We start from the raw sequence: 13,498 nt of genomic DNA, 5'->3' as shown, positions 1-13,498 counted from the left end.
TTGTGCTCAGTTCTTTAACAGACATTCATTTATGAGTGAGGACCACCACAGTAAGTTATCACCTTTTTCTGCTAATTGCTTCGTGCCAACAGGACTTTCAATTCAGCAAATTGCCTCATGCATAGGAGCTGCTGGGAAACTGCTCAGCTCTGTATTTTGGGGAAATTTAACTCAACTATTCCCCCCCCCCCCCCCCCCCCCCTCCCCCAACTCGGGCAGCGATCTGGGTAACTGCTTGCTTCTGTGCTTTAATTGTTCAGGAGGGGAAGTGGCACGCTGGTGGTCTCTCTATCATGGCTTGAATGTTAGTCAAATAAGTGGATATTCCAAGAGATTCATTTTAAGGGGCCAGTTCTGTTTTGAACCCTTAAAACCAGCCGTCCGTTCTTTCCTGCTCTCAGTGAGCTGCAGCCTCTCCCAGCTGTCGAAGGGGTGGAGGCCGGTTCGTCCTGGACAAGTTGTCAGTTCATCTCAGGGCCAAATGGAGACAAACAACCACCCGCACTCAGACTCACACCTGTGAAAAATTCAGAGATGCCAACCCGCCTGCCGTGCATGGCTTTGGACTGTGGGAGGAAGCCGGAGTAGCAGGAGAGAACACACCCCCACCCTCCAAACACACACACACACACACACACACACACCTCAGGTAGCCTTCTTGCTGCCAGGTGACAGCACTATACTACTCGCCGCATCGCCCCGAAAACTAAAAATACCGAGACATAATAAAATCCCCAGACAACAACTCAGGGGCTTCAGCATCAGCCGACTTGACCGCGCTCGGCAAACACCTTCGGCCAAACGGAAAGCCTCCCGCAGAGAGAAAGAGGACCATAGGTTGCTGAGAAATAAAAACACGCACACAGAGCCGTGTCGTGTCCACTGACCCTGCGACCTTGGCCCAGCGTGGCCTCGGCGGGGGTGCCGAGCAGGCGGCCAGCCGGAAAAAGCTTAACGCCGACCGCTGCTGAAACAGAAGCAACCGGCAGGAGCCAGTTAGAGGGATCGAGGTCGTCCCACTGCAGGAGTCTCCCTCCTGCTATACAGTCTGAGGGTCTGAAGGATTGAACTGCAGCTAAACGCTCCTCAAATTTTCTGTAGATTTTAGGGGCACCGATTCTTTTCATCACCTCACAAAAAAACTCTTCCTCTTAAAAAGGTTTGAAAAGATGCTTGAAAGATGATGTAACTGCTATTTTGTGACTGTATTTCTTTGTTTGTGTATTCATGAATTTTGTATTTGTAGTTTGTCATCACGCATGTAGTTCTGTTTTTCATTTCGTGTGTTGATTTTGTGTTCTCTAGAACGTTTTATTTTAACTTCAATTTAGATGGATGACTCAAATAAGCCCATTGGGTTTTTGGCTTCTTTCTGCACTGCATATCATTTGGCATTTTTGTTATTTTTTTGTTTGAGTGTTTGCAAACACAACAGAGATGTGCTGTGACAGGTGCACTGCACGAGCGTTGGAAAGCGGTCCAGCCCTGAACTGGTATCTGGTCTAGGAGGAGGGTGAAGACGTTAAGATGCGGCTTACTGAATCGACACCAAGCTGACAGATGCCTGAGAGGTGACGTGGAGGAATTACTACACAGACTAAAGAAAAACCAGGGCGAGCCCCGGAACTCTACGCAGCCACATAGAACAGAGCCTCCGAGTGGCCGTGACCGAGTGGTAACAAACAGCAGGGGACGGGACGGTTATCACAGGCCTCAACCAGGCTGTTTGAAATCAAATGATGTACATCCTTAAAAAATTAATTACTCAGGCAAAGGGGACACACTCGGGCGCACAAGGACTGAGACGCTGAGATACAAACTCCAGATTTTTTTTTTTTTTTTTTTTTCCTTTTGGTCCTTTGATTGGAATTAATTCACAGTTGAAGAGGCTGTAATAGCTGAACGCTTTTTGGAATTTAAATTTGAAATTAAAAGAGTTTTTTTTTTTTTTCTGGCTCCTATTTCACAGCTGGGCTGTGTGAGGCTGGAGGGCTCTTCCACACTTTCTTCGCCCATCAGTGCGTGGCCAGATGCAGCAGGTGTTGCTGGCACTTTCAAATGGAACAAAAGGGGGGGGGGGTAAAAAAATATATATATTTTTGCTGCACAACTTTTTGGTTTTCTTTGCTGTACTCGGAATGAGAACAAGTCCAGTAATGTTACAGTTACTGAAGAACTTCACTCCTTCTGTCACAGTCTTCTGCAGATCAACGGGTAGCCGTCAGTCAGCGTCCAGGTACTAAACACAGAACTCCAGCGGTGACTGACTGGGATTCATCCTGGGGATGAAGAAAATGCTTCAACCGTGGAGAAGAGACAAAGGAAACCCATGCAGCATTAAAATCCGTGTGCCCGGAGAGTCTCCTCCTTGATTGGGAACCAAAACCTTCCTGCTGAGTGACAACAGCAGCAAATTGCCAGCAGCTTCCTGTTTATTTTTCGTATCTGATCTCGAGAATCTCCGCCGCTCGACCGCATTTGCGATTTTTCTCGTGGAGACTCTTGAGCTACATTTCCCTCGAGACATTTCCCCTCTTGAGGAAAAAAGGTTATTTAGCATCTCATCGTCTCGCCACTTAAAGCTGTTTAAGATCGGGCGCTCTGAGTCAGACTTCACGGGCCTTTGAGTCTCTGTCTCCAGCCGGCGCTATAAGTGGCTTCAGTCGCCGTGTCAATTACCGTCTCGATTCTTCACTATTACGCCACTGCAGCTGCTTAAGTTGTCCTGAGTGCCTCGGGAGGAACCGACCCGCCATTATCTGGGCAGTCAGAGTTCATATTTAACTTCTCTTTGTCTTCTTGGAAAACAAGCAGTCCGCCAAAAGGAGCTCCATTTCTTTTTTCCCCGCCGGACTCACTTGACATGACGGACAGAGTGGCCGAGTCCTCGATTGTGATCGAAAAAAAAAAAAACAGTGATAATGGGGGCATTTTGCCTAAGATTGCACACACGCACTCGAGGAAAGTGGCGTGAAGCTAATGCGGGGGTGAGGGGAGGGTGCGCCGGTGCTAAATACCTCAAGGAGGAGCCGTTTCCACCCAGCCTGCGGCAGAAACAAACAGCGGAGGAACTCTGAGGAAACTAATGTTAGAGACGAGGCCGCCGACTCACTGTCTGGATCGGTCTACCGAACCACGGTAGAAACGCACCCATCCACCCATTTTCAAAACCTACTTCTTCCTGAACTCAGGGTTGTGGAGATCTGCTGGAGCCTCTCCCAGCTGTCACAGGGTGAAGACAGGTTCCATCCCGGGCAAGTCGCCAGTTGAGTGCAGGGCCACATAGAGACAAACAACGACAGACAACCATTCTCACATTCACGGGCAATTTAAAGTTCCCAATTCACCTCACATGCATGTTTTTTGGAGTGTGGGAGAAAGCCGGAGAACCCTGAAGAGAACCCTCGCAGACACAGTGAGAACATGCAAACCCCGCACGGAAAGGTCCCAGGTCTGGATTTGAATCCACAACCTTCTTGCTGTAAGGCGGCAGCGCTAACCACTGCGCCACCGTGTCGGTTAAATGCACCACGAATGTATTTTGTTCCTAAAAAAAACAAAAACCCATTGACGGCCACGTGTCGGCGACGCTGCTCCCAAACATCAGTTTAAGCGCCCGCACTGCAACACTAATCCTGTTGTTTGGCCCTCCTGTTTGGCCCTTTTCCGGACGGTATCATTAGCAGGCCGGCTCACTCGGCATCGTTGTCCAGCGACGTGCGTCCAGTCACCTCGGTCAGCTGCCGTTTGTTGGCCTGCCAGGCCAGCCTGCCCATAAACTACCTGCAAGGCCACGGCCGCCGCGAGGAGCTTGTATTTACAGCCCTCGGAAGCGAGTGGAGGTTAACAACGAGATGCGGCTGCCGTGTTTTATGGGGCGCAGGAAAATTGCTAGCATGATTAAAATCTCCGTCAGGTGAAAGACAATGGCGCTGGCCTTTCTCGCCTGGTGAAATATGGCCCCGAGCGCTCCCCTCCTCCGGTCGGCACGCTGTTATCTGGGCTAACGGACCTTTTACAGCATCGCAGGCCTTATTAATATCAGCTGTCGACCTGCTCTCGCTGCGTCTGCGCGTGTGATACCGGCCTCCTCAGATGCCAGCACATGACTAATTTGAACAATTTAGGACGTGAAGGACATTTTATCTTCTGTTGAAAATGGGAATCTTCTCTATATTTCTCTATATAGATCAGTTATTAGGGCAGTTGATGCATAACTGTGGACGTCTAAGCTGGTGAATTTTAATCCGACATCAATCGGACTCGCACTCACAGTTTGGGCCCAGACTTGAGTGTCTGATCGACGTTTGCTTCTTTAAAAGGAAGGACAGGAAGAATATTGATTCTTGGGTTTTCTAATCACTGCAGAGATTAGACTCAGGATCCGTATCATTCTCAACACTCAATCATTTAAGCTCAGCTGACTTCAAACAAAAGCTGCTCCCGCTCTGTTTCACATTTTATTTCTCAGAAATTTTGCCCTGTTTCTTGCAAACGGAAAAAAAAAAAACTCCAAGAGAAAAAGTGATGTTGAAGTTGCATTTTCTGTAATGTATGCTGCGGGCTAAAGTTAAAGCGGCATGACAGGATTTTTCAACAGTGGAAATGAGACAGGGACAAACAGCAACACGCAACAGACAACCGGCAGTCAAGCAGATTCCTTGACGCACAGTTTACCCCAAAAAAACCTAAATGGGTTTCCATAGTATAAATCAAAAGGACACCGAGCGCTTGAGCAGCAGCTCGGCGTTGAGCAGCAGCTCGGTGGCGCTCTCGAAGCAAATGAAGCACCAAGCAGCAGAAGTCAAAGCAGCAGATAATTTAATTAGCTTCATTTAAAACGACAAGCAAGCTATTGATGAATCTGTCTGCTGGTGTGTATGTGCGTGTGTGTGTGTGTGTGTGTGTGTGTGTATGTACCACGTGTGTGTGTGTGTGTGTGTCTGCGTGTGTGTGTGTGCGTGATGTGTGTGTGTGTGTGTGTGTGTGTGTGTGTGTGTGTACGTGATGTGGGTTCTATCATTCATCTGTTTGCATGGGAATGTGTGGGACTGTACAAACGAACAGGTGATAACAGCAATGTTGACTCAACAATGGCACAAGATACACATTAATGTGCTGTCAAAGAAAGGTTTTGTGATGACACACTGGAAACTTTCCATCGCCTGATTGACATTTACGCGCGTGCCAAACTTTTGGCCGTTGCAGGAAATCCAAGTGTCGGCATTCCTCTCTTCATTCCTGCTGGTGCACAACACATCACTTCCCCGTACTCATTAAAAAACCAAACTGCTGTTTGCTCTGAGACTTTGCTGACTTGTAGCTCCCCGTGGTTGGTGTAGCAAACAGGATACAAGGATTAACCGTTGTTTTAGTTGCAATAAAAAAAGAGTTTTAGGATCCAGTTGACGAAGATCAAATTCAAAATGTGCTTTTTTTGAGTGCGTTGCTGCGTCGACAGCACTTCACCGGGGTTTGAGACGTTTGGTTTACGGCCGATCACTTCCTCCGGCGGGCCTGCTGTCTGAGCGTGAGGCACGGCTCCCTCTAAACTGCACAAGTGGGAATCATAAATAAAATTCATTCAGTCACCCTCCGACGGCCCGCGAGTCTCCGGCGTCTCCCTGCGCGTGTCTGGCTGGGTAACGAGTGGCTGACGCACAACACTGATCTCTTCCTTCATTTATCTCTCAGCCAGTCACCCGCATTCCTGCCGTCGCCGACTCCTCTCGTCTATCTCCAGTCCTGCGGGGGGTGGTGGTGGTGGTGGTGGTGGGAGGGAGGGGTGGGGGGGTGGAAGGGGGGAGGAGTTTTTCTCTCGTCAGAATCCCCTGCATCTCCCTCCTCTTCATCCTTCATTCCTTCCCTCTCATCAGGTGTCTTGAGACGAAGGAGTCGCCCCCCCGGGAGCAATCTGCTGCCGCCAGGAGACGCAGGGGACGTAGCGCCTGATTCGCATCTTATCCATATTAACAACTCACACACACACACACACACACACACACACACATAGGCAACGGAAAACTCACCGACTGCCAGAGACCAAAGCGCGGCGCACGTGTGAACGTCAAGTCTGTTGGAAGTTTTCTCCCTGAAAGCCGGCGGCAGCCGAGACATTCAGCGTCGTTCCCGGAGATAAATAAATGAAACGCCGTCGCTCGGCTCCCGTAATTGCCGACTCTGGCAAAGTCTGTCAACTGTTTAGGCTGCAGGTTTGGTGATAGGCGAGCAAGGAGGGGGGGGAAGAAAGGCGCAGAGGCAACCGTTTGTTGCTCCGCTGCAGAGGTGCGCTGGGGAAGTAATTACCTCTGCCAGATGAATAAATAAATAAATAAATAAACAAACAAATGAATAAGCACTTTCACTTCTCACTTGGTCTGACTTTAAACTTTCCTCCGCTCGCTGGTCCTCCTTCATCAGGCTCTCCTGTCCTTCCTCCTGCTGCTGCTGCTCTGCTCTAGTGACCTCCGGTTAACACGGCCCCGTGTTTTCCAGCCTGTTTCATCCTCCCAACTGGCAAACGAGGCGTGAAGCGGCCTACCAGGCTTGAGCGGAGGCGTTCGGCCGCTGGCGCCACCACGGCCGCTCGGCTTCTTGTAACTTGCGTGTGTTTATATGGAAGAAAAAATCAGGTTGCAGAAAGCAAGAAAAATGAGAGGAACGCGAAGAAGCAGCTGAGGGACTCGGACGTCTCTCCCTGTCACTGTGCACGTGATGTTCATTGATCTGCTGAATTCCAATAAGGTCATTCCATTATTCTATCTTTTTTGTTTGGGCTGTGCGCTAAATGGTAGCGTGCGCAGCCTTGGTTGAGTGCTCTCTGTTTTCCGTCTCCATGCAGGCCATTTTCATTGTCCGACGCCTCTGTAGCGGCGGCCTCAGCGAGCTAATAGCGCAGCACAAAACACCGCGCGGGGAGGACGGGCCTCTGTCCCCCCTGACCCAGATCACAGCGCATTAAACACACTGAATCGCATTTGCCTCCTCCATCTCCCTTCCATTGTCCCTCTTCACTCTGCTTGAGACTTGTACAGACATCTGCTTCGCCAGCTATCAGCCCCGGAAGCAGCGACGACGAGCCTCGACCTTTGCCACTGACATTTCCAACAAGAGGGATCGCTCGCTCTCTCTCTCCCTCTCTCGCTCTCTCTCTCTATCTATCTCTCTCTCTCTCTGCAGCAGCATCAGCGGTGGTTGGCAGCTACGTGTGGCTTTAGGTTTCCGCCAGAGATGCGATCTCATCAGCAATGCAAGGCGAGAGCCTCCTTCGTTGGAACTGCGATGACAGATAGGAAGCGTTTATCGCTCCGGTGCAAACGCAGTTCGCCTGATAGTAATTTAAAGTGAGAATCAAATCCATCATTTATGAGTTATATGGGGGGGAACAATAGCGGCGAGACAATATTAAAGGGCACAAAGAGCCCGGCCTTGAAGTCACGTCCAGGCGACCTCAGGGGGACGATTGCGGTGCGGAGCAGCGGAGCCGCTGGGCCTGCGAGGGGCTTGGTCACGTGACCGACACGGAGGAGAAAACCACCGCCGTCGGCCAGGTTTGGGGAACGAGAAAAAAAATCCTGACGGCTTTCCTTCATCTTATCTCCTCAAGCACATATCCTAAAGCCTTCCATTAAATCGATTCTAAAGGCGGCTGCATTTCATGGAATAAGATATGTCATCATCCCCCCCCCCCCCCCAAACCCCCCCCCAAACCCCCCCCCCACTTATTCCACGCGTTTGGCGCCTCGGCAGCAAAACAGCCTTATCGGGTCGGCGCAAGCTTTTAAATTTGTCTTTTGCGCCTTAAACGCAGCAGCGACAGAGTGAGTTAGTTGCATGACACGCGTGTTGGCGGCCGATAGCAAGTCAGAGCTGCGAGCGCAGGTGCAGCGGGGCCGCTGGCGGAGGTGGTGCATTTATCAGAGGACAACAGGGGCTAAATGATGTAAACCAGGATCAACACACACCTCGAGACTGCGTTCCGCTGGTGTGCGAGCTTAATCACACGCTTCGTAACTTGGAAAAAAAAAAAAAAATCACAAACAGCACAATGTGGCCCAAATGGAAGAGCTTCCGAGAGGAAGCGAGCCTTTAAAAATATGTGCAGCATTTAATAGAAGCTAAACTGTGAGCCTGCAGCAGTGCAGCCGCGAAGTGCAGCCAAATCGAGTGAATCGATACATGTGAAAATGAGAAGAGAACATGATAAGAAAGATAAAAGACTGGCACGCACAGAGATGCACAGAGACGATTCCGCTTCGCAATTTTGTTTTGAAACAGAAATCGAATTTCCAGTCTGTGGGAGAGTCCTTGATAACCCTGTATTTCCTTTCGACAAAGTGCAAACTAAAATGTTGCCATCAACCAGTGTCAGTAGAGACCCACATCTGTGTGGTCACTGTAATGGCAGCAGTTAATCAGCTTTTATGTCCCTGAGTCAGTCCCCTCTTTTGCTTCATAATTACCCAATGACGCAGGGCTCAGGAGCTGTAATTGAAAGGGACTCGCTGAAATCTCACTATTTAATGGATGGGCGAAGGGTTTGAAGGAGAAACTTTTTTCTGAGCTTCAGGGCATTCTGAAGTTGTCCTTTGAATGAGAATTATTTTTAAAATAACCTTCAAATTAGCTTTTAAAGTGGCATTGTACTCTCCAGTGTAGCGGCTATTATATGAAGAATCTCCCCTTAGAAATTCAGTTGGAGGGGAAAAAGAAAAACTTTGCAAATGTGTCTGTACAGCAGGTTCACACAAAGGCGCTGTGTGAACAACAAAAGCGGGCTAAAAGCAGCACGCCTGATTCTAATCAAAATGAGAAGTTAAATATGTCAGTGTTGTGAGAAGTTGCAGCTGCAGAAGAGCCAGCGGTGGACAGCGGAAACCCAGCAACGCTCACATTTAGTTCGCTTTAATAGGATGGAGGCTTCGGCCTCGGGTTGAAACCGTGTTTTCAGTGAGTCCTGTTAGTGGAAGGTCCAGAGTTTTACGCAATCTAAAGTCTCTGCACTTAACCTTAAAATCCAGCAAAAGTCAGAGAAGCTGTGGGCCAGAGCGCGAGCCGGTGGTTTGCTGAGCTAATGATCACTGGCTGTAGGCCAAACTGTCCACGTTTTCACCGTCTCAGTCTGAACACCAGCACAGAATAAATATGTTCGACAAGGAGGTAAAAACACACAGTTTATTCACAAAATATGTTAGGCCATTTGAACCTTTTTCTATTGAATTCAGAGAGGTGGGCGGGGTCACAGATCTGAACTGTGGAGATACCACATCCTCTTTTCTTCTGGAGGGACTTAAGGACAACAATGGAAACGTTACATCATCTTGTTTTGTTTTCCATGTCTTTGACTATCAAAACTCAGCTCAAAAAAAAGTTTGATATAATTGTTGGAAGTAAATGAAAGTGGGAAAAAAATCATTTTGGTTGCTTAGTCAGAAGCACGTGGGTGGGCAGGACGTTTATGTTGCACACTCGAATTAATATTCAGCGCGCGGCTGCGAGGCAGCGGAGGAGAAGAGAGACTCACCGCGGCCTCGTCCTCCCTGCTGTCGCTGGCGTCCTCGTTCTTGAGGTGTCCTGCCGAGGAGCGAGCGTCCCTCCTGCGGCTGGCGTCCGTCCCCTCCGACTGTCTCTCGCCATCTAGGTGGAAAACAAAGAGAAAGAGAGACACAGACACCAGTCAGACGACCAGTCAGCCAGCAGCGCCGGTGTGTTTCCGCCATTATTCATTTTCATTCATCATCATTAGCAGCCTCGTGCTCACTCTCGTAGTGTTGTAGTCAAGACCTGACGGACCGAGACCAAGACGCTATCAAGACCAGAGAGCATCGAGATTGGGAAAAGACTTTATAGATCAAAGAAAAATAACAATAAAACAGAAAAAAAAGACCTGTATCTTTTTTAAATTCAAGTCCGCTTCTAAATTGAACAGCAATCTTTTAATAATTTTCTTTAACATTTCGCTGCTTTTCCAATTATTTTGAACCATTTTCAAAAAACGACTGCTTCATAACATTAAGAATAAATGAACGAGGAAGAAGGGGGCAGGGTGCCACTCTGGGTGTCACAAACAGAGTGTGAAACGGCAGCAGCTGGATTCTGTTCTATTTTTATCGTGTCATTGCAGTGTTGGCTGAGTCTTGGCTGAGTCTTGATCAAAAATCCAGAGCCCGTCCAGTCCGAGACCGAGACAAGACCGAGTAGAAATGCCTCTGAGACTGAGACCCTTAAAAAGTGTTCTGGAGACCAAGGCCAATCTGCAGTACTACAACACTATACTCTCGATCTTCACCCGTAGTGTAATTACAATAGAGGGTGTCTTCACTGACGTCACCGTCCTGGTCAGCTCCGCTGCAGGGCTACTGAGACTCTGCTGTAATCAAGCCCAGAGAAGAGCTTCCAGAGAGGGAAGAGGAAAAAGGAGATTAGCTGTAAGACGCTGTAATTGGAGGAGCAAAGACGGAGCCAGGACGGGGAAATTAGGGGGCGAGCGAGAAGAAGAAGAAGAAGAGATGGAGGGACATAAAGAGCAGCTTCTGTGGTTGCAGAGCAGAGCCACGAGGATGATGTCATGCCACAGATGGATTATGGGAGTTTTGCCTCGCCACAGTGACAGTTGGCTTGGCCAGAGAGAGAGGAGCGAGGACTCAGATCTGCTCATTAGCATGTTTTAGAGTGTGTGCATGCCTTTCTGTTCATCCATAACACAGCATATGGTCAACAACACACCAGCCTACACACACACACACACACTCAAGCACAATCCAGCCAAGGCCGATGCACTGCTATGCAGTGAGGGGATATTCAACACTTTCCCAGAGCGAGCTGCTATCTGGGGCGGCAGTCAGCAAATAGACACTCATAAGGTTCCATTCCAGGGTTTCTACCTCAGACAGCGGTTCATACGAGAGGAGGAATCCATACCGGCCGTTCAATCCAATCACTTTTTATTTGTACTGTACGAGACTCGATCCCATTTGGCCGACGTGCTCTGCCAATGCCGCAGCTCCCACGAGCTGCCATCAGGGTGACGCCTGGGCAATTGACTTCCTCATAAACTGTGTGTGTGTGTGTGTGTGTGTGTGTGTGTGTGTGTGTGTGTGTGTGTGTGTGTGTGTGTGTGTGTGTGTGCGTGGGCGGAGGTGGGGTTGGGGAGTGGACCCAAATGGCATCCAAAATGCATTGCGGGGGAGTGTGCTTCATTCAGGGACCGTGCACGCTGCCCATGCACATGCTCGCGGGAACAAACAAAACATGCACACATGTACACACGCACACGCACACGCAGACACACACAGGAGGAAGGAATTGTGATTAAAAGACAGCAGAGGGGGAACAAGTGGCTATAAAGCATAATGAGAACTAATGGTTTTCCAATATGTCCCCTTAACAACGAGTCTGAGTGGGCTAAGTTAGATGAAGTGGGTCTGTGTGTGTGTGTGCACGTCAGAAAGGTGTACTTGTAATTTGTGCGCCCCGGCCTAACACCCGTGTAAACAGAGAGGAGACGAGGAAAACAACTTGCTCTGCATCTCATAAAAGAAAGTCTCCGGCAAACATAATCCGGGCTGATGATTTTTTTTTTTTTCTCCTTTGTTTAAATATCGCCTCTGCTGCCTTCATTCCCTCTGCTCTCTGGTTCTAAATAACTGTAGCGAGAAAAAGAAAAAGAAAAATGGAATGAAAGCCTGAAAAACCATCTCGTCTCGTTCTGAAACAGAAAAGGAAATTGCTGTGTTCATCATCCACAACCTTTAAATTGAACCAGCTTCCTCTCTGTTTGTGTAACACGGCTTTGTGTTGAATGTGCACCAAAAAAAAAAGGAAGGGCACAAAGAGCAAAACCAGATGACCGACACTGAAAGCTGCCAACTGTCCGAGTGCATCCTTCAGATCCATTAAAGAAGAAAAAACACAGAGGAGACGCCAACTTCAAACTGGTCTCTCTTTAATTTCCTGACATTGTTCACCCCAAAATAGTCCACGACATTTCCAGATTTTCATCTTGAGTGAGTCATACATTGCGTCTATGAAGCGTCACTCAAAATAATTTCATCACTGCTCACCTCAGCCGAAAGCAAACACATTTGCTTCCAGTTGCTTTTCTTTACTTCTCTGCATAAATACATGCATGAGGCAACAGCAACACACTGCCTTTTCCTGTGTGTTAAGCATGTGTAATGAAGAGACTGTGTATCGGCACCGAATAAACATCCATTATCCGTGTCCATTAAACATTAAAACAGTGGCAGAAGTTTGCTTGTTCACTTATTTATTGGAAGAAAAACTCATCCCAGCTGGAACAATCTCCAGTGTGCAAAGTCTGAACACTCTGCCCCTGCGAATAGAGGAGCGACAAATTATGCCGTGACAACGTCCAGCCTACCAAACAGTAAGGATTCAGTAATGAATTCTACTTTGTATTCAAAGAAAATTTGGTGCAGACGAGAGAAACTCACAGCCGTATCCACCCCAGGCTTCTTCAGCAGACAAATATAGTTTGGGCTTTAACAGAGAAATGTGTGGTTGACACAAGAAAAGGAGACGAGGCACAACAAAGAATTCTCTTTCAAGAAACAATTCTCTTTATCTATATATATATATATATATTAAAAAAAAGAAAAAAAGGACGGCGTTCTGAGACCCCCAAGAAGTCTACAGAGAATAACTTTTGAATGAACTTCCCCCCAGAGATAATTAAAGGGCTCCCCAGCACAAAAACTGAAAAAAAAAAAAGTGTCAATTTGCCGAGCCTCACAGGTACTTCGTTATCAAGTGAGGTGTAACCTAATAGTTCCACTGCAATTTACTTTTGCATTTAAATCATTTTTAAGGGGACAGTTCTCTTTGTGGATGACTCTTGAAAACACAGAGAACATTCGCTGCTGCCGAGTTCTTCTGCTAAATACTTTATCAACCGCAAGAGGAAGAGGTCACGAGAAAGGCAAAGCATATTCATGTGTGTGGGTGTCTGCACTACAAGTGTATGCATTCAAGTTCGGCTGTGTGCGTGCGTGCGTGCGTGCACTATTTAAATGTTCTTCTGCCAACATATCCCTCGGTGATTCCCAAACTGCTGAAAGAAATAAGTCTGTGTAAGTGCATGTGTGTAGCTGTGAGCGTGCGTGCTAAGCATGTGAGAATAAATATATGCATGCATTTTGGGCATTTGTATTTGTGTGCATGTGTACATGGACTCAGGCTTGTCAGATCTAAAGTTGTGCCGCTGCGATGGAAGTGAGTCATAAATATTGTTCCCCCGCAGGCAGGAAGTGGCTGTTTGATGAACAAGTCAGATTGTTCTCTGCTGGTGAATCAGCCAAATTACTGAGGTTGCGCCTTTAATCCTGTGTGGGGACTGACTGCATCTCTCCTCTGTGCCCAGCATCCATCAACTCTTGCACACAATGGACTGAAAACTGTGAGGTCTAATATTTTTTTATTGACCAAAGTTCAAGTCCCACTGATCATCACAACTCAAAGAATGAAATTTCTTATCACC

The 13,498-nt window shown here is 47.9% G+C and overlaps 1 protein-coding gene across 1 annotated transcript in view; it reads right to left on the bottom strand.

The window, feature by feature from the left end:
- The window catches only part of b4galnt4a (beta-1,4-N-acetyl-galactosaminyl transferase 4a), a 124,924-nt gene that overhangs the window by 71,693 nt on the left and 39,733 nt on the right, over nt 1–13,498 (bottom strand). The window contains exon 2 of the mRNA XM_076038007.1: nt 9,524–9,636. Within this exon, the coding sequence (XP_075894122.1) occupies nt 9,524–9,636 (113 nt within the window). The remainder of the gene's footprint in view (nt 1–9,523; nt 9,637–13,498) is intronic.

Source organism: Nelusetta ayraudi, unplaced genomic scaffold (genome assembly GCF_046127955.1).
Source record: "Nelusetta ayraudi isolate G7.1 ecotype Tasmania unplaced genomic scaffold, CSIRO-AGI_Nayr_v1 ptg000053l, whole genome shotgun sequence".
Classification (NCBI taxonomy): domain Eukaryota; kingdom Metazoa; phylum Chordata; class Actinopteri; order Tetraodontiformes; family Monacanthidae; genus Nelusetta; species Nelusetta ayraudi.
This window is presented reverse-complemented; position numbering and strand designations above follow the sequence as displayed.